This window comes from Balaenoptera borealis, assembly GCF_965194805.1.
Source record: "Balaenoptera borealis genome assembly, chromosome: 11".
Classification (NCBI taxonomy): domain Eukaryota; kingdom Metazoa; phylum Chordata; class Mammalia; order Artiodactyla; family Balaenopteridae; genus Balaenoptera; species Balaenoptera borealis.
The window spans coordinates 11402638-11427919 of record NC_138868.1 but is presented as its reverse complement, the minus strand read 5'-3'; the positions used below and the strand labels follow the sequence as shown (position 1 = coordinate 11427919).

Genomic DNA, 25282 nt, shown 5'->3' with positions numbered 1-25282 from the left:
AGCTTTTCTTTATGAAACTGCCTATGAAAAATGCATACCACAAGCCACTTCATAGTCCATTTCATGCAAATGGACTATTCCTTTCCTTTCCTTCCCATCTCTCGAGACTCACTCAAATCAGTTTTATCGCTATGTTGAAACTGGATGGCACCGAAGACCTATGGAGTCTGGATCACTGTATCTCAGAAGCATAGTCCCAAGGGAGCAGGAACTCATGAACCCCTGCCACACCACTGTCCCTGACACTTCCTCAAACTATGTATAAACACACAGTATAACCTGATTCAGTAATTCAGGAGAAGGGGAAAGCAATTGCATCTCATTACACAAAGATGTATCATTTCTCTGGATGACATAAAATCACAAGCTGGGCTGCATTTTTCCCTTTTAAATCAGTTTTTTTTGTTGTTGTTTAAGCTCTGCTGCTAAGAGCCATAGAAAATTCAACAGACTCTGGGAGTAAACATAGCTTTCAAACTACCCTTTCCTACCTCACTCCCTTGAATCAAACATTTTAACTGTAAACATCTCTGGGTACCCATGAACCTAATAACATAAAATAATTCTGAAGTAATTAAATTGATAAATATCAAAAACTGTTACCATGCTGCCTCCCTAGGTTCTAAGTGAGCCATGGATCTCAGAGATGTAGATTAAAATAATTGCATAGGGGCAATATACATGTCACATTAAACAGAAATTGCATGTATAAATCTGCACCATCCAGTCTCTGAGAGCTACCCTGACAGTAGCCCCAGAGCTTTGATTTTTCTATTGTTGCCCTTTTATTTAAGGTTCATTTCCCAGCTGATTGCAAGCAAAGCAATTTTAGTGAGGAGGAAAATTGCATGGTCCATGGTGCGGTTTAACAATATATTTTCTTCCTAAGCCAAGGAGGATAGCGCACTGTCTCATGTGCTTCCTCTAGAGAAAAGGATATGTCCTGAATGTGCACTAGTGTCTCTGCAGATACGTGTGAGATGGGGCAGAGAGGGGGTGATGGAGGGGAAGAGAGAGAAGAAGGAGGGCTTGATGACATTTTAATGACTCCCAAGAGAACACAATTGAATTGGCCACTCAGCCTCCACATTCATATTCAACAATATTCCCTTTGCTAATTCCTTTATTAGGCTTGTGGCTGAGGGACTAACAGTGGTGGCCAAGACACCATAAGGCAATGTGGAAGAGTCAGAAGGATGTGATTCCCTGAGGTCGCCTTTTCCCACCTGAAGGAAAAGCATAACAAAATCACTAGCCTTGAGGTAGGCTGTCCATGAAGCACAGAATTTTCCCAGAACCTACTTCTAAGAGGCATTGGAGCATCGTAAGAGGATTGATTTTTCACTTGGAGACTGAGTCAGTTAAGTGCTGGTATGCGAACTTCTGAAACTGAAAATCTGGTAGTGTTGATTTTTCAGAAATGCTGCAAGTGTATAGGATGTTCCTACTGAAACCAGAAGTCTTAATGCAGCAAAGAAAAGTGGTAGTTTTTCATGATTAGGAAGAGGGGAATTGTGCCTTGCAACATAGAAGAAGAAGGTCAGTTGGCCCCAGGAGGTATGATGCATTTTAGTTGGTAGGATGTTGAGGTTTGAGTTGTTTTGAAGGGAGTTGAGAAAGTGCCGATACCCCAGCTCTCAGAAGGTGACTACCTTAGAAAAACAGCTCTTAAAGACAGCAATTCCTGAACTCAGTATATACAGTCTGGCCAGCTTTGCTTCTTAGCTGGGAATGGAATTTGCGGGGCTTTGAGTAAGGGGTTTTCATAGCTAGCTAATCTGTGCACTCATGTGCTACTGAATATGAAAAATGCTCCTAAAACTTTTAGAGATTCAATCAAGAGTAGAGACTTTTCAGTATTGGGAAAGAGAAAAATGTGACCTGGGAGATCTCTCAGAGATTCAACCCAGTGTAGAGAATGAAGCAGCATTCTTTGTAGGAAGCCGGGGTATGGGTGTAACCTTGAGTTTGCAGGCTCTTTCAAAGATGTTTAGTAAGCTTGTTTCTAAAGGACGGTCCCCTTTGGGGTGATTTCTAAGAAGCCCTCTTGATCCTTCTTTTGACCTCTCAAAAACACATAAAATTGTATTTCTTTTTTTTTTAAATTGAAGTATAGTTGATTTACAATGTTGTGTTAGTTTCAGGTGTACAGCAAAGTGATTCAGTTATACATATATATATTCTTTTTCAGATTCTTTTCCTTTATAGGTTATTACAAATCTTGAGTATAGTTCCCTGTACAATACGGTAGGTCTTTGTTGGTTATCTATTTTATATATAGTAGTGTGTATATGTTACTCCCAGACTCTGAATTTATCCCCCCTCCCCAAATTGTATTTCTTTATCCCTTCCCCCTCCCTCTCTATGTGCCTGTGTTTTGACGCAATGTACGTAATCTTGCAGTTTCAAAGTATCCTTCCCACTCCATACAAAGACAGCATCGTAGGAACCCACAAGATCCATGATCTGCAGGAGGAATTTGTGTTAGAGGTCATGCTTCTCGGAACTCATTTCTGCACCTGGCATTGGAACACTATGTGATTGATGCAGGTTCCTGGTGAAGGTAGCTCTGAGGACTGCAAAGTCTACTTTTCAAACTCTGATTTTTTTTCCAAGTCACTTCTGACATCCTCTCATGTAAGTTTCTCTCAGCCAAACCTTTCACTCACTGCGTGCCGGCCTCTACCACCACGATCTTACACCCACAGTCTACTTTCACTTGTTTTACAGAGGATTTTTTTTCTTTGCAGGGTTTTCTGGAAGGGCTGATCAACACCGGGAAGAAGTATAGTTAAAGTAGTTAAGAGCGTCAGTCTTTGGAATAAGACAAATGTTGGTTTGAGACATGGCTCTACCAGCGGTGAGACCTTGACCAAGTTACTTAATCTTTCTGTGCCTTGGTTTCTTCATCTATAAAATCAGGATAATAATATCTATTTCACATGGATATGGCGGGTTTTGGAAGTGATAAAATGAACAGAAGTGTTCTTTAAAAGCAAGAAAAAAAATAAGCAAAACAGAGCTCCATTATTCTGCCCACATTTCTATAATGCTGAGACCTTGAAAGTTGCCTGGACCCCACCCTACTGTAGGCTGAAGCCATATATCCAGATGACAGGGTTTCAAAGGGACGATTATAGTTTATTTTCTTTCTGGAAATGTTTTTTTTAATATAAATGCCTATATTTACAACTGCATACAGAAATAAATTTATCTATGTTTATAAGCAGGAGTGTGATACAATCGTCTAATTTTTTGCATATGCTTTAGTTCAAATCCCTAAGCAAAAAAGAAAACTACCCCTATGGGATAAATGGCATTTTACACTTATCCCAAGTGTTGGAAAGAGGGCTTTGAACCACAGGGTCAGTAGCAAGATGAGCCACTCTCAGTCAAGTCCCCCTAAAGGGACCTGGCTTGTGTAAGGAAGCAGCACTCACCTGGAGCTGGTGAGACTGGGTAGCCACTGGCAAACTCAGGATCCTCAGATGCTTTCAGTTTGCAAAACAGACATGCAATCTCGCCTACTCCTTAGAAGAACCCTGCTCATGAGGTAGGTCTTATTATCATCATATCGCAGAAATCATAACGGTGCAGGCTAAGAACTGACTCTAACCCATGTCCTGTGAACCTCACATATATTTCTCATGAGTTTGGTACTGTTATTGAGTAATTTGCCCAAGGTCAAACCAGGAAGTAGGAAAACCCAAATTTAATAAATGTTCTAGATGATCCACATATGTGTGTCCAAGATACAAGTGTGGGATGTGATACTGTCCCAGCAGCCCTCCCGGACAAGGTTTACAAACATTATATGACCAAGTGGGACCGTTTTTCGTATAGAGCCCCACGATTTTGTACTGCCTCCCTTTTCTTTCTGCGGATTCCACAAGCTACAACACTCTTAATGTCTTAACTATCAATTCCTTAAGGATAGAACCTGTGTTTGAGTCACTGTTCTCTCCAAGTCATTATGATGATTAATTTTATGTGTCAACTGAACTGGCCACAGGGATTCAGATTAAACATTGCTTTTGGGTGTGTCTGTGAGGGTGTTTCCAGATGAGATTAGTATTTGGATCGATGGACTCAGTAAAGCAGATTAGTTGCCTCTCCCCCAATAGGTGGACACCAACTGATCTATTAAAAACCTGAATAGAACAAAAGAGGTGGAGGAAGGAGAAATGTACCCCCTTATTCTTGTCTCACAGCTTGAGTTGGGACATCTCATCTCATCATTTACACCAGTGGCTCCCCTGGTTCTCAGATCATTGAATTATGACTGAATTACACTCTCAGGTTTCCTGGGTCTCCAGCTTGCAGAAGGCAGATTGTGGGACTTCTCGGCCTCCATAATAGAGTGAGCCAATTCTGCATGATAATTCTCTCTCTATATATATATGTGCATATATACATATATATGATGGATATAGCTGATGTAGATATAGACATAGATCCTATTAGTTCTGTTTCTGGAGAACCCTAATACTGTCATGGAAATGGTATATAGAGGAAGGAAAGAAAATAGAAATAGTAAAGAAAAACATGAGAAAGAAAGAAGGGAGGGAGAAAGAGAACAGGTGACACAGAAGCTCTTAATCTTGTCACGTGGTTTCCTGAGCAGAAGATTTGAAAACCATTCACTTTTCATTCCAATATCCAAAAGAAAGATTCTAGAATAAGATGCTGTCATCAATTAAAATATTTCTATGTTCCAGCTTAACCAAAGACTCCTTTGGGAATGATTTCTCCACTTTCTAGTTATGGTAAGTAGTTAGTGTGGGGAATTTTAGGATTCTGGAGAGCTGAAATCTTCTGTGATCATTATTCTGAACATGTATTCTTATCACTCCATGTTGTTGACATAGACACCAAAAATTAATGACAACAAAATGAAAAAGGGGCTCTTATTCTTCTGTATGAATAAAAAGGAAAGTGTTGCCTGGGGAACTGTGGTCTTTAAAGGATTTTTTTCTAAGGTTCAAAGAGCAAAATGCGGGGGAAAAAAAATAGAGTAATTAAAAGCAGAATCAGAGAAAGAACTACAGCAGGGCAACTGCATAAGACAAGAATTTGGGAGGACCTAAAGTGGGTAAATGAGAGAAAGATAAAAAAACTCTCAGATTGTAGCTGGTAAAGGCTTTAACTTCATTTATTATAAAATAACTGTTATGAAAGTTAGTGGTCAATTAAATTTTACTTGAAATGAAATTCATTCTTTACACATGAGATTAAAATGTTATAAAGTAATCACTGTATGTTTATTTTTTTAACATTTTACTGAAGTACATAAGCCTACAGTACATACATATAGAAAAACGCACAGAAGCCTACATCTCAATGGATTTTCACACAAGCTGAATATATCTTTGCAACAAGCCCCCTGATCAAGAAAAGAGACCGTTATCAGCACCTCAAAAGCCTCCCTCATGTTCCCTTTAGTTTTGTACATTTTGATTCTTTATATGAACAAAATAAGAGCGTGTGCACTCTTCTGTGCATGGGTCATTTGGCTCAACATCCTGTTTGTGAGATTGGTGTATATCGTTACGTGTAGTGTAGGTCATTTCCATTGCTATGTAGTCATGTGTGAATTTAACAGTATTTAGCTTTTCTACCGTTAATGGGCATTTGTGTCATTCTCCAGTTTGAAGCAATTACAAACAGTGCTATGAATACTCTAGGATATATCTTTTGGTGGATATAACATATGTCCATACTTCCTAGGAGTGGAATAGATTGTTCTTAAGATGGAGATGGGCAGATAGATAGAATGACAGATAGATGATAGATGATAGATACATAGATACATAGATAGATCTTCAGCTTAAGATAATATTTAATAAAGATATATATATTAGTATTAGCAGATATAATCAAACAACAAAGTGGTTATTTTACACACCCCACCAGCAGTGTTCCAACTGTCCCACATCCTCACCATCACTTGATATTTTTCATCTTTTTCCACCATTTAGGTGTGTGTGCAGTAGAGCCTGTGCTGTGATTTTAATGTGCTGTGATTTTAATGTGCTGTGATTTTAATTTGCATTTCCCTGGTAATTCATGAAGTTGAATTGGCATTTGGATATTCTTTTTTGTGAAGTTTGGTTCACGTCTTTTGCCATTTTCTGGTTTGGTCATCTATCTTGTTTTACTGATTTGTAGAAGTTCTTTACATATTCTGGATGAGAACCTTTTCTCAGATATACGTATTGTAAATATCTTCTCCCATTTGAGGGTTCTCTTTTAATTCTCATAATGATGTCCTTTGTGAACACAAATTCTTGATGTCATAAAATTTATGCTTATTATTTATTATTTTGTATCATATGTTGTAGTAAAAGTAGAATTGAATAGGTTCACAGACCTGTCACCTGTGTTTCAGTGGCCACAGTGATGGAACCTATCTGTTTACATGACTCGTGTCAGAAACCTGGGTCATTCTACCTAACCGTGGCATACAGAATTGCAGGTACAGCGCCTGCATGGAAAAAGAACTTCCCAGGCCAGCACCAAAATTCAAGTGACAGAAAAGACAACAGTAGACTTCATAACACATTCTTTAACTGTGCTGTTATATCTTCCAGAGATATACTTGAAAAAGAATCTGTGACCCAATGGATCAGGGAAATTATACCAGAGTGAAAGAATTTATTTGCCTGGGAATTACCCAGTCTTGAGAGCTAAGCTGGGTCTTATTTGCCTTTTCGTTTTTGGTGTACATGACCACTCTGATGGGAAACCTCCTCATCATGGTTACTGTTACCTGGGAATCTCGTCTTCACACGCCCAAGTACTTCCTGCTCTGTAATCTGTTTGCTCTTGACCTCTGCTTTTCCTCCATCACAGCTCCGAAGGTCCTGGTTGATCTTCTGTCAGAGAGAAAGACCATCTCCTTCAATGGCTGTGTCACACAAATGTTCTTCTTCCACCTTCTGGGGGGAGCAGATGTCTTTTTTCTCTCTGTGATGGCACTTGATCACTACGTAGCCATCTCAAGACCCCTCCACTATCTGACTATCATGAGTAAGGAACGATGCACTAGCCTGGTGGTGGCCTCCTGGGTTGGGGGCTTTGTCCACTCCATCGTGCAGATTTCCTTGTTGCTCCCCCTGCCCTTCTATGGACCCAATGTTCTTGACACTTTCTACTGCGATGTCCCCCAGGTCCTCAAACTCGCCTGTACTGATACCGTCACTCTGGAGCTCCTGATGATTTCCAATAATGGATTACTCAGTTGGTTTACATTCTTCCTTTTCCTCGTCTCTTACACAGTCATCCTCATGATGCTGAGGTCTCAGGCAGGGGAGGGCAGGAGGAAAGCCATCTCCCCCTTCCCACATCATGGTAGTGACCCTGCACTTTGTGCCATGCATCTATGTCTACGCCAGGCCCTTCACTGCCCTCCTGACAGGTACCGCCATTTCTGTCACCTTCACTGTCATCTCCCCTCTGTTCAATCCTATGATCTACACCCTGAGAAATCAGGAAATGAAGTCAGCCATGAGGAAACTAAAGAAACAACTAGGGTGTTCGGAAAGGATTTAAATTCTATGAGGACCAGATAATCCCAAAATTTAAAGATAAATATTAAAGATTTCCCTGGCGGTCCAGCAGTTAAGAATCCACACTTCCATTGTATGGGGTGCAGGTTCGATCGCTGGTCAGGGAACTAAGATCCTGCACAGCCAAAAAAAAATTTTTTTAAATAAAGATAAATATTAAATTTTGCTTTCTCAAAATGGGAAGAAATCATGATGCTGAAAACTCAGCCTCTGTGCACTGGTGCCGAATCGAATTTCAGAGACACGGTTTTGGATGAAGTAGAAAAGAACAGCTTTATTGCTTTGTCAGGCAAAGGGGGACACAACGGGCTCGTGCCCCCCAAAACCGTGTGTCCTCAACCCAGGAGGGTTTGGTGAGGAGTTTTATAGCAATGGTTCAAGGGCCGGGTTGCTGATAAGATTAGGGTGTGTGCAGTTTCTGCACTCATTTAATCTGGCCACAGGTGGTCTCTTAAAGAGCTTCTCTGGTTCCTTTAATCTGGAATGAAGAATGCTAACATCTTCCATTTGTTGGGGGTTTTAATTCTGTAAAGAGCTCAAAATACACTGTTATCTCTATCCCTTGAGGCAGAACCCGGACCCTGCCCCAAGGTTACACTACTATTACTTGACTGCTCCTCCCTTATCTCTACATCCCCTCCCTTCCCTGATTAGCAACTGTACGAATCTGCCCTTTGGAACTCAGAGAAAGTCATGGAGGCTGGAGTCTATTCTCTACAAACAAGAAACAGGGGACACAGAAAGGCTTCCATGTCCAAGAGCCCCACAGGGTCCTGCTCGGTTTCAATCACCTTAATGCCAAAAGCAATTAACATCTATAGATAACCATGGAGTCCTAAAAGAGGTTGGTCCTATAGTATGTGCTGGGGACCTATGGATGATACGGCTTTAAGGTGAGTCCCATTCATGTCTTCCACTACCCACTTTCAATCATTCATTCCACGAGTATTTACAGGGCGCTTCTTATGGGCCCAACATTGCTAGGATTCAAACTGCTGCAAAAAGATTAAAAATAGTCACTGTTAGAGGCATCCCCCAAGATGCTTTCATGAAGGTATGAATAAAGTGTAGTGGAAATATTGTAGGCACTTGAAAGTTTCAAAAGACATTTAACAGCGAGTCGACCTTTCCAAAGGTCATAAGGCAGAGAGGGACAATCCAAGCAAATAACTCAGTATGTGCAGAGGGAGAGAATGGTGTAAGAGTGTGCCACATTAGTGTGGCAGTGAGCTCATTGCACCCACAACACAGTACACTCCTGGAGGGAAGACCTGTATTTGACATTTAAAAGGAAAACTGGGAAAGGAGAACTCCATTTGTGGCCCCCTGAGCAACGCAAATCCATGTTTTCTACTGGGGAGAGAGGATCCCCAAATCACTCCAAAGCTGTGGTTTCTTCCTGGGAAGAAGGAGGTAATGCTGTACATGGGAGTATTCATACAGAAATAACACTGATGGGTAGAGGCTGTAGACAGCTCACCTGGATTTGTGAAAGGCTTAAGCAAAGACAGATATTAAGCATTCCCATGGGAAGGAACTGACTCCCCATTGTATAGCAGGATTATCTCAATCACAGACTAGCCAGACCCAAATTTCTCCTTGTTTCTGCACATGGGACCTTATAACTCCTTTACACTTTCCACTCAATCCATTAGAAGTGAAAGAAAGACGAATCAAAAGCATGAAGTTTCAATCAGTGAATCTGAGATTTTGCTAGTATCTGTAATGAAAGGAATGAGAACGATGCCAGGAGAAGGTTTATCTAACAATGCAGCTGATATTTTGCTGGGACCTACTGACTGTACTATGTCTCCAGTTGTGATAAAGTTCAAGCCACAGAAGCTGACACTCATGTGTAATCAAAGTAGATTAAATACTGTGTTAAAAACATCCAAAATCAAAGTAGTTAACCACAATAAAAATATATTTCCTGCTCATGTCACAGGCCAATGCTGGTCTTTAGAAAGAGCTGTTCCAGGAAGACATTTAAAGAGACAGGCTTCGGGGCTTCCTTAGTGGCACAGAGGTTAAGAATCCACCTGCCAATTCAGGGGACACAGGTTCGAGCCCTGGTCTGGGAAGATCCCACATGCCGTGGAGCAGCTAAGCCTGTGTACCATAGCTACTCTAGAGCCGGTGAGCTACAACTACTGAGCCCACGTGCCACAACTACTGAAGCCTGTACGTCTATAGCCTGTGCTCTGCAACTGTAACAAGAGAAGACACGGCAACGAGAAGCTTGTGCACCGCAACAAAGAGTAGCCCCCTCTCGCCGCAACTAGAGAAAGCCCGCACACAGCAACAAGGACCCAACACAGCCAAAAATAAAGACAAATAAATTAATTAATTTTAAAAAAAAACACGGTGAGGAAAAGAAATTGAATTCAGAATGCCATTAAATTTACTTCTCTTTCACCATGACATGAAATAATTACTTGGATTAATATATACACATATTTTTTTTCTCCAGGTAGGAACATTTTCTTAGGGAACTATCAGATAATGAAATGATTCTAGCTTATCCTGCACAGATCCCATATATTTGGTCCTACATAAAGAACATTGATTTTAAACTTCCACAATATTTTTCATAAGCAAATAAATATATCTATAAACACAGACGGGCTGGTTTAGGAGTGATCCTGTCATTCTGTACTTCTTTGAAAAATTCAAAGAAGATTCAGGTTGTTTCAGCTTAGTTTCCAAGATGCTAGTGTAGTCAGTACCACATAAACTATATTGAAGCATCCATGAAATTCCAGCCACAAAACACTACCCTGGAGGGATCTGCAGAGTTCTTTTTTTTGTTACTGTTGCATGACTTGCCTCTCCAGTCTGAAAGAGAATATCATCCACATAGCTTTTACTTAATAGCAGACTATTAGTTCAGTACGATATTAGTGATTTATTGCTGTATAACACATTACCCCAAAACTTAGTGGCTTAAAGCAACACACATTTCTTAAGTCACGGTTTGTGTGAGTTGGGAATCCAGGCACAGCTTAGCTAAGTCTCCTGCCTAGAATCTCTCACAAGGCTGCAGTCAAGGCATCAGCTGGGAGCAGCAGTCTCATCTCAAGGTTCGACTGGGGAAGGATTGGCTTCCAAGCTCACTCATATGAGCCAGAATCATGAGCTATTGGCCTGAGAGCTTCAGTTCCTTCCTGGCTGTTCGCTGGAGGTCATCCCCAGGTTCTAGCCTTGTGGGCTTCTCCCACAGGGCAGCTTACTTCATCAGAGCGAGCAATCAAGGCAGAAAAGAGTGTGTCAGCAAGATAGAAGTCACGGTCTCTTATAGTCTAATCTGGAAAGTGACATCCTATCATTTTTGCTGTATTCTCTTCAGTAGAAGCAAGTCACTAAATCCAATCCACACACAAGGGGAGGGGATTGCACAAGAGTGTGAATATCAGAAGGAACTGACAAGTTCTCCAAGTAAACTATGAAAACTGATTGCAAATGATGAAAGAAACCTAAAACTAATTTATTCAGGAAGGATTACAAAAGACCAAAAAAAAAAAAAAGGTAAGGGGAAGTGTCAGCGGTATTTCAGAGATACTGAGCCCTTGTGACAAGGAGAATAATAGTGTCAGCTACAGAGAGGGAAGTATTTAGTTCTCGATTGCAACGATCAGATCAATTTTAGACATTTTGAGTTGAAGGTGTGCACTATATCCAAGCGAGACAATCCATGGATCTATGTTGAGAGATGAGTTTTCAAAAATGATATTGGAAATGCGGGCGTGGGGAGGGGAGGTAGACGGACTTCCCTGGCAGTCCAGTGGTTAAGATTCTGAGCTCCCACTGCAGAGGGAGCGGGTTCAATCCCTGGTAGGGGAACTAAGATCCCACGTGCTGCACGGTATGGAAAAAAAAAAGGAAAGAAAGGAAAAAAGAAATGAGAGGAGAGAGAAAATGGAAATCTTTGGGATTATAGGGCCTGGAACATGGAAGGTACTCAGTAAATATTTTATAATTAAATATTTAATGGATGAATGGTACCAACCCATCCTTCGTCTGCTTTTATTCCCTCTTTGTGTGAGAAGTTTGGTGGAAAACAAGGAGAAAATGCATTTCCCAGTCTTTATGATGCATCTGATTATGTATATTATTAGGACAACAAGCAAACCATCTGCCTAAAAAAAAAAAAAAAAGTAAGAAAGAAAGAAATGAAATAGACTGAGACACACCCTCCTGGGAGTTCTATTTATTTTCCCTGAGTTCCCACCTCTGAAGGAGACAGACTCTTCTGTTTGTCCCCTATGAGCCCTTCAGGCAAAGATATTTGGGTTCTAATCCCAAGGTCTATGAGGATACATCTCCTCCCCTGCATTAGGAGGATTTCAAAACCAAAATGTGCATGTTTGCGTACTCCTTCCAGTGTGTGTTCAATTTCTTAATAACACTCTAGGGAACTGCATCCCAATAGGAAAGTCTGGCTACTCAGGTTCAACACTCACTTCCAAAAGTGTTCCCTCCGGTGATCCTTCCATTGGGGCTGGGGCTCAGAGACTGGTGCTCACGGCAGCGGCACCGTGGGGCAGCGTGTTGGGACCACTCAGAGGCAATTCTCGGAGCCTACCCTTTGCCCCCTGTATCAGGAGAGAAGGCACTGTACCAACCAGCCCCCAGAGGCATGTCTACCTTAAAGAGGAGTATTCCTTGATAATCAATCATTCCTAAGGTCAGTGTATGCAACCGAATGGCTAGCACTACTTCTTGGGTAAGGATTAGAGGTCGGGAGCTTTAAGTGGGGGCTTTTGAGTGCGTGCTTGTGTGTCTGACTATATGTCTGAGCATGTGTGCCCATGCACTACCAGTTTTGAAATATTATTGTGGATTTCAGAAATATTTTGAAGGTTAATAATGCTCCTGAAAGGTAGAGGATGCTGTATATTAAAGCTAAAAACTTCAGTGATGCAGAGCAGAATAATTAGTCCTTCAGTATTAGGAAGGGGACTTGAAGAGCATAGAGAGAAGGTCAGCTTGTCAAGAGGGATGGGGGAACATATGCTTGGTGGACTATTGTGGTGGGGATTCCCTCAAGTTGGGGACTCTATGAAATTCAATAAGCCGGTTTTGGGGGGTTTTGGAGGTTTTTTCTGGTTGTTTGTTTGGCCAGCTGTGTGGTTTGCAGGATCTTATTTCCCTGACCAGGGATCAAACCTGGCCTGGCAGTGAGAGCCCCGAGTCCTAACCACTGGACCGTCAGGAAACTCCCAAGCCTGTTTTATTAGAATGGGTTTACCTGGGCCTATTTCTAAAGAAGTTCTTGAGATCTTGAACTCGTTCTTGCCAAAAGCAAGGACAAAAGCAAACTTATAAACAATAGTTCTCTGTTTTCTCTCCTTCCTTCCTGTTGCAGACACACATACAGAGGGATTCTCATTTGTCCTCCCACCCTCCATCTTTACTTTCTTAGTTGTGCATGTATTTTGCACAGGGAAGTGTACCCATTTTTCAGCATTTTTCAGTTGCATTGGTGACTTGATTACTTTCACGACTCATTTGTGCACAGAACCTCGTGCATTTGGGTTTCAAAGCCCATTCTCCTAACCACTACGGTAGACCGCCCCTGGAAATTCTTGATCGCAGCCGTTTTTCTTGCCACCACTAATAAGCCATCAGTTAACTATCAAGAAACAGTTGAGGTTTACAGTTAATTGAGGTTCAAATGTTGGTAAAAGCAATGGACGGAACACAGTCTTAGACTCGTCACAAGGTAATTGAGGGCAACATTATTTAAAACAATTGAGTATTAAAACTCCAAAGGTGGGGGGGTCATAAATTGGGAATGTGGAATTAACAGATGCACACTACCATATATAAAATAGATTTAAAAAACAAGGATTTACTGTATAGCACAGGGAACTATATTCAATATCTTGTAATAACCTATAATGGAAAAGAATAGAAAAAATGAATATAGATATATACATACATACATATCTCCTAATCACTTTGCTATATACCTGAAACAAACACAATATTGTAAATCAACTATACTCCAATAAAAAAATTTTTAAATATATATATATATATATATATATTTTTTTTTTTTTTTTTTTTTTTTTTTGCCACACCACACAGCACGTGGGATCTTAATTCCCCAACCAGGGATTTAACCCGGGGCCCCCTTCAGTAGAAGTGCGGAGTCCTAACCACTGGACCGCCAGGAAAGTCCTCCAAAATGTATATATTTTTTAAAAAGCTCCGTGGTGACCTAAATGAGAAGGAAATCTGAAAAGGAGGGGATGTGTATATACGTGTAGCTGATTCACTTTGCTGTACAGTATAAACTAACACAACATTGTAAAGCAACTATACTCCAACAAGAAAAAATTTTTTAATTTAAAAATTAAAAAAAAAAAAGCTCCAAAGGTCTAGAAATCACCTAGATCAATGAATCCATTTAGTATTGTTTAATATTGTGCAGAACTTGCCTACTTGTAAAGGGATTCAAGGCAGTGAAGGCCCCCATTTCACTCATGATAAGACTGAACATCTTGGAGTTTACATGCCTTTAAAGATTCCACTATTGTTCCATGGAGGCCTCAGAGCTCAGATCTCCCAAGCTGGTATCTTTTCTCTGTGCCACAATACTTCCCACCGCAGTCCAACATTAAAAAAAAAAAAGAAAGAAAAAGAAAAATCCTCTGTGCATTATCTTAAAAACTTCATGTGTTCTGATCATTTTCTTTTAAAAATCTGTAAAAAGCATTTACTCTGAAGAAAATAATGGCCATTTTTTAAAAAAAATAAATTTGTTTATTTATTTATTTGTTGCTGCACTGGGTCTTCACTGCTGCACGCGGGCTTTTTCTGGTTGCGGCGAGCAGGGGCTACTCTTTTTGTGGTGCACGGGCTTCTCATTGCGGTGGATTCTCTCTTTGTGGAGCACGGGCTCTAGGCGCGCGGGCTTCAGTAGTTGTGGCACGTGGGCTTCAGTAGTTGTGGCACGTGGGCTCAGTAGTTGTGGCTCACGGGCTCTAGAGCGCAGGCTCAGTAGCTGTGGCCCACGGGCTTAGTTGCTCCGCGGCATGTGGGATCTTCCCGGACCAGGGCTCAAACCCATGTCCCCTACATTGGCAGGCGTATTCTTAACCACCGTGCCACCAGGGAAGTCCCTAACTGGCCCTTTTAAAAACTAAAAATATTTGAAAAGGATGTAATCTTCTGGGAGTTATTGATGGATTCATAGATCACTGTGAGTGAGCCAAGAAAATTAGCTTTGTGCTGCTTGGGCTTCAAAGGAAAGGGAATAGGAGGAAAGTTAGTAACATAGAAGTTCTGTTCTGATGAGAAAATGAAACATAAAGTACAGTGGGATCCGGAGAGCTGAGTCATGAACAGCAGGACGAGAGGCTGGCTTCAGTACGGACAGAATACAGAGGGAAGTGGTACAAAGAAGTGTCAGAGGTGAACACAGCCCAGTGTTAGTGAAAACAGTAGTGAAAAGGCTAAGCTCCAAGCCTATTTGCCCAAAGCGATGGGTGCTTTAAAGGGAGAGTGAGGGGGACAAGCTGGGGCTCAGTAGAGCCAGAAAAGTGAAAAATTGCAAAGAGTTAGTCAGTGTCAGTGCGATTAGGCTGGTTGTGTCTGGGAGCTGGAAGTAACCCCCCTACGGAGATTGGGAGACAGAGGCCCCTTCCTTCCTGTTGATGATATTTAAAGGAAAGGCTCTCAGTCCTTGAGAGAGACACTTGTTAGTCGCAAGAGATACATATTGACAATTACAAGGCCTTTCCCATAAATGCTCTAAGTAAAGGAGGTCAGCGGCCTATCTCAGAGGTTGGCTGGAACAAACAGTAAATTCTCCCGGCAGCTTTGTGCTTTCCCGGGAAGGCATTTTAATGGGGGTTTGGGGTCATCCTAAGGACACAGCCTTGTGCCGCCAGAGGCCATGATACAGTCTGGTCATCTCTTGGTGCAGGTTTGGACAGAGTCATTAGGTGCCGAGATTGCGCAGTTCTCAGGGGCACAAGGAAACTTTGGGGTGATGGAGATGTTCCTTATCCTAATTGTGGTGATGGCTTCATGGGTGTACATGTATGTCAAATCTCATCAAACTGTACCTTTAAATGTGTGCAGTTCATTGTATGGAAGCTACACCGCAACAAAGCCGATTTAAAAAAAAAAAAAGCTACAAAAGACAGTTTTGTTTTAAGCAGTTGGCAAAATCACAATAGCCTGATGCCTGTCAACACCCAAACTAGAATTTAATCTAAATGTTCTCTTTAAAACAGGGTGGGAAACAGGAGAAAAGCATCAAGTAGGATTTATAGGAAATGAAGCTTGGTAATAAAAGTTTTTAAAAAATTGTGCTCCTTTGCAAACTAGAAATGTTCTAAATTGTTTTATCCTTTGGTATACTTTTGTTTGTTTTTAGAGTAACAGATTTTATTACTTAGAGCAGTTTTAGGTTTACATAAAAATTAGAACCTACAGAGCGTTCCCTCTCCCCACTACCACCCCAGTTTCCCTTATTAGTAATGCACGTATTATTAATTCATCTTGCATTAGTGTGCTACATTAGGTACCAATTGAGGAACCAATATTGATACATTGTTATTAACTGCAGTCCACAGTTTGCATGAGGTCTCACTCTTCGTGTTGTACATTCTATGGGTTTTAGTAAATGCATAATGTCATGTATCCACAATCAGAGTATCATATAGAATAGTTTCAATGCCCTAAAAATCCCGTGTCTCACCTATTCATCCCTCCCCACCTCCACACCCAGCCCCCGGCAACCGTTAATCTTTTCATTATAATTTTATCTTTTCCAGAACGTCATATAGTTGGGATCATACAGTATGGACATTTTCAGATCAGCTTCTCTCACTTAGTAATGTAACTAAAGTTTCCTCTATGTCTTTTCTTGGTTTGAGAGCTCATTTCCTTTTATCACTGAATAATATCCCATTGTATGAAACGTATCTGCTTTTGAAGCTAGATTTGATAATAGTTGCAATTATTTCAAAGAATCATATTTTATAAGAAAAGAATAAAAAAGTGTATTTTTGTCAGCGTTTCTGAAATAATGTGTATAAAAGATTGGCTCTGCAAAATGTTAACTGTGATATACGCAGCGGAAATGTGATCTGTGCCGAACTCAGTTTAAGTGAATTAAACAAGTTTCTTTAAGCTTCACAATCCTGTAAAACAAACATGATTAATACGCATTTTTACTGATGATAAACTGAGGCGGCAAGGAGTGACGTACAAATGTAAGTGATGAAAGGAAGGGAGCCTGAGAAAGGAAAACCATTTGTCCAGTGTCCTGGAGGGCAAAGTCCTTGCCAAGAGCATTATGGGGAGCAGGGGCTATAGCTATCAGTTGTCAAGTCCCAATCTTGGGCCATGGAAATCAGAGGAAAACAAGACACCAAAAGAAGGGAGACTGAAAAAAAAAAAAGAAGAAGAAGAAGAAAGAAACAGTGATTTACTCAATTAAATTGTCTTAGCTGCTGCAAAGCTATTTATCCTAGGGAGACAGTAAACCGTAAACTGGTTTTTTGGCCTAATTTAGTGCAGATCACCGGTATCATGAAAATCTGGCCAGACTATGCCAAGCAGATGGTCTCCTGTGGAAGAAGATGAGAGAAGAAAGTACAAGCTTCCATTAGAGCCACAGACCGTGTTTTATATTTTTCCCCTGCGTGTGTTTCCCACTTCCTAACAATTAGATACATGAGTGTGCATGAAAACAAAAGCAAAGCTAGTCTCTTCACTTCTCAGAGCATTCAGTGACTTTTTAAGAGGCATATAGAATCTATAAAATGATAAGCCTGTAAAATTTTTAATAAGAATTTAATAATGTACTGATTTAGGAGCTTCTATTAATTACACCCGTTGGAAACTCACTCTTTGGTTTGCTCTGAGAGAGCTCAGAAAATGCCATCTACTAGAGATAGAATTGTAGGCATCCCTGCCCAAAAGAAAAATAACCATACAAATAACCCCAAGGCAGTCTGGTCATATAACTCACACTCCTTTTGTTTTTAATGATATCTTTTCTATATTCTATTTTCTGTTTTCTCTCCAGGTAATTGAAGAAGAAGAAGAAACATGACCCGATGGAGCAGGGAAATTACACCAGAGTGAAAGAATTTATTTTTCAAGGACTGACCCAGTCCCAAGAGCTGAGCCTGGTCTTATTTCTTTTGTTATCCTTGGTGTACACAGCTACCGTGATGGGAAACCTCCTCATCATTGTCACCGTGACCTGTGAGTCTCGCCTTCACACCCCCATGTACTTCCTGCTCCGCAATCTCTCTGTCTTGGACATTTGCTTCTCCTCCATCACTGCTCCGAAGGTCCTAGTAGACCTTCTTACAAGGAGAAAGGTCATCTCCTTCAATGGCTGCACCACTCAGATGTTTTTCTTCCACCTCCTCGGTGGGGCAGATATTTTCTCTCTCTCTGTGATGGCCTTTGATCGCTACATGGCCATCTCCAAGCCCTTGCACTACGTGACCATCATGAGTAGGGCACGATGTACTGCCCTCATTGTGGCCTCCTGGGTGGGGGGCTTCGTCCACTCCATCGTGCAGATTTCCCTCTTGCTCCCAGTCCCCTTCTGTGGACCTAATGTTGTGGATGGTTTCTACTGCGATGTTCCCCAGGTCCTCAAACTCGCCTGCACCGACACCTTTGCCCTTGAGGTCTTAATGATTTCCAATAATGGCTTGATCTCTACACTGTGGTTCATCTTCCTCCTTGTGTCCTACACAGTCATCTTGACAATGCTGAGGTCTCACACTGGGGAGGGCAGGAGAAAAGCCATCTCCACTTGCACAGCCCACATCACGGTGGTGACCTTGCACTTTGTGCCCTGCATCTATGTCTACGCCCGGCCCTTCACTGCCCTCCCCATGGACAGAGCTGTCTCCATTACCTTCACTGTCATCATTCCTGTCCTGAACCCCATGATCTACACCCTGAGGAACCAGGAGATGAAGTCAGCCATGAAAAGATTGAAGAGGAGATTTGGAACTTACGAAAAGAAATAGATGCCATAGGGGACTTCCCTGGTGGTGCAGTGGTTAAGAATCCACCTGCCAATGCAGGGGACACGGGTTAGAGCCCTGGTCCGGGAAGATCCCACATGCCCCAGAGCAACTAAGCCCATGCGCCACAACTACTGAGCCCACGTGCCACAACTACTGAAGCCCGTATGCCTAGAGCCCATGCTCCGCAACAAGAGAAGCCACCGCAATGAGCAGCCCGTGCACCACACGAAGAGGAGACCCCACTCTCCATAACTAGAGAAAGCCCGTGCACAGCAACGAAGGCCCAATGCAGCCAAAAATAAATAAATTTATTTAAAAAAAAAGAAATAGATGCCATGAAGGCCAGACTGGAAGAGTCAGAACTGAAAAGTATTTTCTCACAACACAATAGAAGACCCCAATCAACAGACCATGGTGAGGCCAGAGTTTTCCCTTTGCCCTACAGCAGAATCCTCTAATAAGGATGGTCTGAAATAATCGTCTCTGTAAGAATTTCTCATGGCGTGGTTGTTAGCAACTTAGAGTCTCAGATCTGTAAGTTGTCAGCTCTGAAAGGGACTCTAAAACTTATATCACTCAAACACCTCATTTTACAGGTGAGGAAATGAAGTCTGAGAGAAAATTACCTCTCAGTTCTTGAGTTGTGGCTGTACCACGTGTACAGCCCAAGCAATAATTAGTAAAATGATCTCCAGGGACCAGGAGTCCAGGCTATAAAATCCAGCCACCCCTCCCTTTGTGGAAGTTTGCCATTGCCCACCGTGGAGGATATGAGTTCTGTTTTTCTAAGGAAACCTTTGGGTTTCCCTTACAGAAGCTGAGATAACTTTCATATTTTTCCAAAGTTTTCATAGCTAATAAATGGCTCAGGCAAGGCTAGATCTGAGATCTCTGACCATCAGCTAAATGCATGTCTGACTACTCCTGTTGCCTCAGGCAGGATTTGAGGGCATCTGAAACAAGCTCGTCTATGAAAATTTATCCTCTATTGTAATGTTATGAAAGGCACTTTGCTGTCTTTATCTGACCGAGGAGTACGTATGGTAAGTCTTCCGTACCTCTAAGAATTTCAACATCATTTTCCTGCCATTTATTCTGGGCCAGCCCTCAAGGGAGAAAGGAACCCAACCCTGTCTGCTTCGCTAGAATGTGCCTGAGTCACAGGTTCGCAAGAAGCAAAGGTTTAAGAATAAACTGACTTTCCATTATTCAGGGACTGATTGTCTAGAAGATTACAAATCAGCCCATTCTAAATTCTTCCTCGTTCCTCTTTCTAGCATTTTCTTTAGAGCCTCCGCATTAAGAGAATAGAAACAATAATAAATTCCAGTGGGTCTCCTGGCAACCTATTATTTTTGTCGAGTAAATAGATGAAAACTGTAGTCAACTGAAATTTGGACTGGAAGTACTGACTGGCCTGTTATATCCCAGTCTAATCTCCCAGCCATGTCTGATGGACAGATGTAAGGGAAGTAAAGAGCCATTTGCACAGAGGGGTTCAGGAGGGAAACACAAACAAGGGAAACTTGCTCCAAAATCCAGCCCCTCCCAACCAGCTCTATCGCTGCGTACTGTTGCTCCCTTGGTGTTGCCCTGAAATTCCTGCTCGTGGGATATTTCATAAATTAGACACAGTTCATGGGGTTCAAGCTAGATACAACGCCACTGAAAGCACACAACTCACACCAGGACTTGAACCCTGCCAAAACTCAGATGGGTCTTGAACCCACTATCTTTTAATTGAGATCACACACCTGGCTTCAGGACTTGCTGAAGTTCAGGTTCTTTATGTCTCAGCGCAGAAAAAATTCAGTGAGAGGCAAAGTGATAGGTAAGAAGTGGATTTACTTAGAGAAATATACACTCCATAGACAGAGTGTGGGCCATCTCAGAAGGCGAAAGGACCCAAATATGGGGTCGCTAGTTTTTATGGGCAGGGTAATATTTTTTCCTTTTTTTTTTTTGGCCTTGGCATACAGGATCTTAGTTCCCTGACCAGGGATCAAACCCATGCCCCCTGCAGTGGAAGCATGGAATCCTAATCACTGGACCACCAGGGAGTTCCTTGGCTGGGTAATTTCATAGGCTAATGAGTGGGAGGATTTTTCTAACTGTTTTGGGGAAGGGGCAGGGACTTCCAGGAATTGGGCCACTGTCCACTTTTTGGCCTTTCATAGTCGGCCTCAGAACTGTCATGGTGCCTGTGGGCATGTCATTTAGATGCTAATGTATTACAATGAGCATATAATGAGGCTCAAGGTCCACTGGAAGTCAAATCTCTAAATCCATTCTCAGTATTATCTCACTAGGGATTAATTTCAGGTGGTCTACTGGCGCAGCCAAAGGCACCAGGTGTCATCCCAGAGTGGAAGAGATGTAGGACACGAAAGCTGCATTGGGTGCATGTGAGGGAGGTAAATCCAAGTCCGGGGTGTAAAGGTAGCCCAGAGACCCAGGTACGGAAGGATGGAACACTTCAGCAAGGTGTCAGGGGCAACACAAGGCAGACGCTATTGACAAAATTCACATTTGCTCATGTGTGATCCTGGACTCACGGATGCTTTACTAAAGTTGGAAGATCTCTTAAAAATCTCCATTTGCTTCTTTTGGGTGGCTGTTACTTCCTACCTAGAATTAAAATCATTCACCACACTTTTGACTTCAGCCTTGAATTTTGTACCTAATTACCCATGTAACAAAAACGTCAAAAACAATTCAAGCTTCCCTTGGAACCAAAGAATACAGAATCATATTCTGCCATAACTACTATGTTCCTTTATCAACAGTAGCAACTACTTTCTTCCTTGTGAATAATTTTTTATTACCAAAAAACAAAACCAAAAAACTTCCCTTCCACATACCTTTTTTAGCGTTTAGTCTTTACTTTCTAGAGGCAAATAGTGAATTGAGGATTCACAAGAGACTAGTTCCAGGAAAAAAAAAAAAAATACATACACACACATGTATACACACTTTTTACTTTGAGACTATCCCAGGATACACACACATACACACGCACAAACACACACACACACTTACTTTTAAGAGACAATTAATTGATTACTGGGTTCCTAAAAGACCACAGTACTTTGGAGAGAAGCAGTATACATTAAAATCTATTTCCCATGAAAATGTGTTCCTTCTCCTTCCATGTAATGAGAACGTGTTGCTTGACAACAATCTTTTAACATATGGGTTCTAACACAGGGTATTTGCGTTTTGGCTAAATCGTTCAACATCTCCCACCTTGGGAGATGTTGGGAAGCTGTATTTCTAAAGAACCTCTTAAATTTAGGAGCAGTGTCTACAGAGCAAAATGTTTCATAATGTCTTCTCACCACTAGAGGGGCCTATTCCTTTTCCATGATTCTCCCTTTGGCAGACGTTTAAGAATTTAGCTGAGATTTTTATTTCCAAAAAGACGAAGCCTCAAAACCTATGTCGAATGAAAAAAAAGAAAATAAAAAAACACAACCTAAAAGTGGAGAATTATGTTTTATTCAGCGGACTTACCGAGGACTTAAGCCTGAGATACAGCCTCTCAGATCTGAGGGACTGTTCTGAAGAGGTAAGAGAGAGCCAGGATATATTGGAGTTTTTGCAAAAAAACAAAACAAAAACAAAAAAACATAGTCAAACATCAAAAGAGTACTGGTGATTAAAGAAATAGACATCTCAAGTTAATGAATTTAGCACCTTTCTATGTATGAGAAAATGCAAGAGTCTGGGCTTACTGAAATCATTCCTTTGATCTGCACCTTAATCTTCTAGGGCCAGTGTGTGACCTTGGGCCATTACGTAACTTCTCTGTGCTTCCTCTTAGTCGTTTGTAAAATGGGTTAGATAATAATGACTATTCAAGATTTCCGCTATTATTGTTCTACATAGTGATCCACCCCAAAACCAATGACCAAGGAATTCCACTACGGTATCATCTGTAAGACCGAATACAATTTAATCGCTCATCAAAAAGCACAGACTAAAGAATTAGGATATATCCAAACACCGGAAGTGAAAAGATGAGTGAAGACTTAAGAAGGAAATAGAAAGATTTCTAGAATATTGTTGGGGTCGAGCAGTACGTCTGGCAACGCTACCTTTGTACACTAATCATAAGTGATTTATAAAGAAAATGTTTAGTTATACTGCTGATCCGGGGCCCCCCAGGTTCAGCTGTTGGCTGGAACAAACAGTAAATGGGGCTGGGGCGGCGGCAGCATTCAGTTTTCTCAGGCTGACACTTTCACTGAAACTAGAGTCACTTTAGGCATGCAGCCTTGAGCTGCTAAAAACAATGTTAGTGTTAACTGTTTTTTCAAGTCTTATAGGCCGCCTAGTTGAGAAGAGGGCTCAGAGGAGCCCAGCTAGAGTTTGGTCAAAGGGAAATTCTTTGCCAGAGGGAAACAGCACCGTAAAACACGTGGGGCTGTTTGAATTCTCCACCATGAGCATATAATTTTTCAAAAAGTTTTTTTACATTAAATAAAAGTACGAGGTCAGTGGACTTAGAAGTAATCAACAAAGGAGAGAGGTGACCTTCGGGATAACCCTTAACTGAGTGGTGGCAGAAACACTGAAAGATGGCAATGCACGGTTTAGAAGGAGCGGGATCCGGACTTCTACCCAGGCACCTGGAGGCAGAACTGCGGGGGGTAGTCGGGAGCGCGCAGGCGCAGAGACGCGCGATGACCTGAGCAGGGCGGGGCCGCTTGCACCTCCCTAGTGGTGCCACGAGGGGGCAGCCGTGGTGGCCGATGTGCGCGGACACCTCTGGAGCCTAGCGGGTGCTTCGGGACGCAGCGCTGAGCCCGGTTGGAAACGGCAGCGTCTCCGACTTCCTGGAGTAAAACTCAAGTTCCGGCTGGCAAAAAGAAACCTTAAAGTATCCATGAAAAAGGAGAACATCATGCTCTGGTTCCACTGGGGCTCGAACCCAGGACCTTCTGCGTGTAAAGCAGACGTGATAACCGCTACACTATGGAACCGCGCGGTGTATGGTTGTACCAGGATAGAATAACAGCACACAAAGACTTTTTCCTCCCGATGTGCAATGAGGTTGAGAGTTGATGCCTGGCGATCGCTCGCGAGAAGAAACTTTCAGATTTCAGACTTTCAAGCGCAATGCCCATCCACGCTTCTCCTTGGCGACGCGGGCTCCCCCGTTTGTCCGAGAAAGAAAGCGTGGCCCGACGTGCAGGCGACCGTCCCCCAGACAGACGCCGCTCCTCCCTTGATGTAAGCAACGCGGAGAACTCTTATGCGTCGGGCTCTGTGGCGCAATGGATAGCGCATTGGACTTCTAGATTAGATGGAGGCATTCAAAGGTTGTGGGTTCGAGTCCCACCAGAGTCGCTTTTGTTTTGATAAAGAAAGAGCTAGGAGGAAGACAAACACATTACCTACGATTTCCGATGAGATTCGCCCACTTTGAAAAGGAGCCTATTCCAGTTCCCTGTGGTGTCCTCAGACGTGACTGTGTTAGGAATCCTGCTACTTGAGTCTTCATCGCTTTCGTGTGGCTCCAGTTCCTGGTGACTGGACATGAGGAAATTAGCAGGATGTGATGAAAGTTACTGAGTTTCCCATCCCCCCCATCCCCGTATTGTTCTTTTACATAAGGCATAAAATTTTTAAATTGTGCAACTTTTCGTAGCTCATTATTACTCAGGTTATGTAAAAATAAGCACAGATCTGGCGAATACCAGAATGGCCGAGTGGTTAAGGCGTTGGACTTAAGATCCAATGGATTTATATCCTCGTGGGTTCGAACCCCACTTCTGGTACATGTAAGCCTGCTTTTCTGAACATGAACTTGAATCATTTTTTCCGAATTCCTGAGGATTTAAGGATTGTGAGCCGTCCATTTTGCAGCCTGAGTGGTTAAGTGGCAGTGACCTTTTAATCTGAAAGTTTATAGCAGACGTAGAAAGTGTAGCAATAGCTTCAGAACCGATGGTTTGGAAGGTAAAAAGTAAACGTCTGCGTGAAACTATACTACTTTGTAGGGGAGGGGGCGAGAGGGACATTGCTCAGTAAAAACGTTCATTTTTTGAAATAGCGATTATCTAAGATCATGCTATGTGCCAAATACCGTTCTAAACGCTGAGGTTGTGGGAATGCAAAGATTTAAAAGAAAAGAAAGTAAACCAAACAGAAAATAACATTAAGAAAAGAAAAGAAAAATAGAAGGTCCTTAACCGACAAGGTTTTTGTCCAGAAGCACTTACAGGACAGAGCGACAGAGGTAAGAGATGGTCCATAAACAAGCAAATAAATAGGAGAATTTCAGATGGCGATAAGCTCTTACAAAGAATTAAGTGGGGTGGCACAATACAGTGGCATAGAACTTTTTCAGGACAAACTTATTCCATTTGATTATGGAAATCATTCACCTCGACAGGTATGTTCTTCCCTCTCTTTACCAAACAAAAACTTCCAAGGACCAGTTCTGCCCCCTCCTCCCCCACGAAAAGCCTTCCCTGACCCCTGGCCCTCAGTCAACTGTCCATTCATTCATTCAGCAGTTTTTGAGAGCTTACTTGGATAACAGCGGAGATGTACAGAGAGGTCCTGTCCTCACAGCAGAAACATTCTAGGAGGAAAGACAGACCATTAAACAGGTGTTGAAGGCAGGTTGTGGTGGGAGCAGCCATACGGACAGTCTGAGTCCTCGGGACCCAACCCCCTCTGGAGAGGATC

The 25282-nt window shown here is 42.0% G+C and overlaps 1 protein-coding gene and 1 pseudogene across 2 annotated transcripts; both read left to right on the top strand.

Annotated features, from left to right (window-relative positions):
• The first annotated feature begins 1236 nt into the window (after nt 1–1236).
• On the top strand, nt 1237–7574 carry LOC309605412 (olfactory receptor 4D9-like; annotated as a pseudogene). The gene is made up of 2 exons (XR_014249628.1): nt 1237–1262; nt 2192–7574. The product of XR_014249628.1 is annotated as an olfactory receptor 4D9-like (transcript).
• A 4605-nt stretch (nt 7575–12179) lies between these two features.
• Nucleotides 12180–23974, top strand: LOC309605410 (olfactory receptor 4D9-like). The gene is made up of 2 exons (XM_082341260.1): nt 12180–12252; nt 17617–23974. Exon 2 carries the CDS (start codon nt 17648–17650, stop codon nt 18581–18583), a length of 936 nt encoding a protein of 311 aa, XP_082197386.1. The 5' UTR covers nt 12180–12252; nt 17617–17647; the 3' UTR covers nt 18584–23974.
• Nucleotides 23975–25282: the final 1308 nt, after the last annotated feature.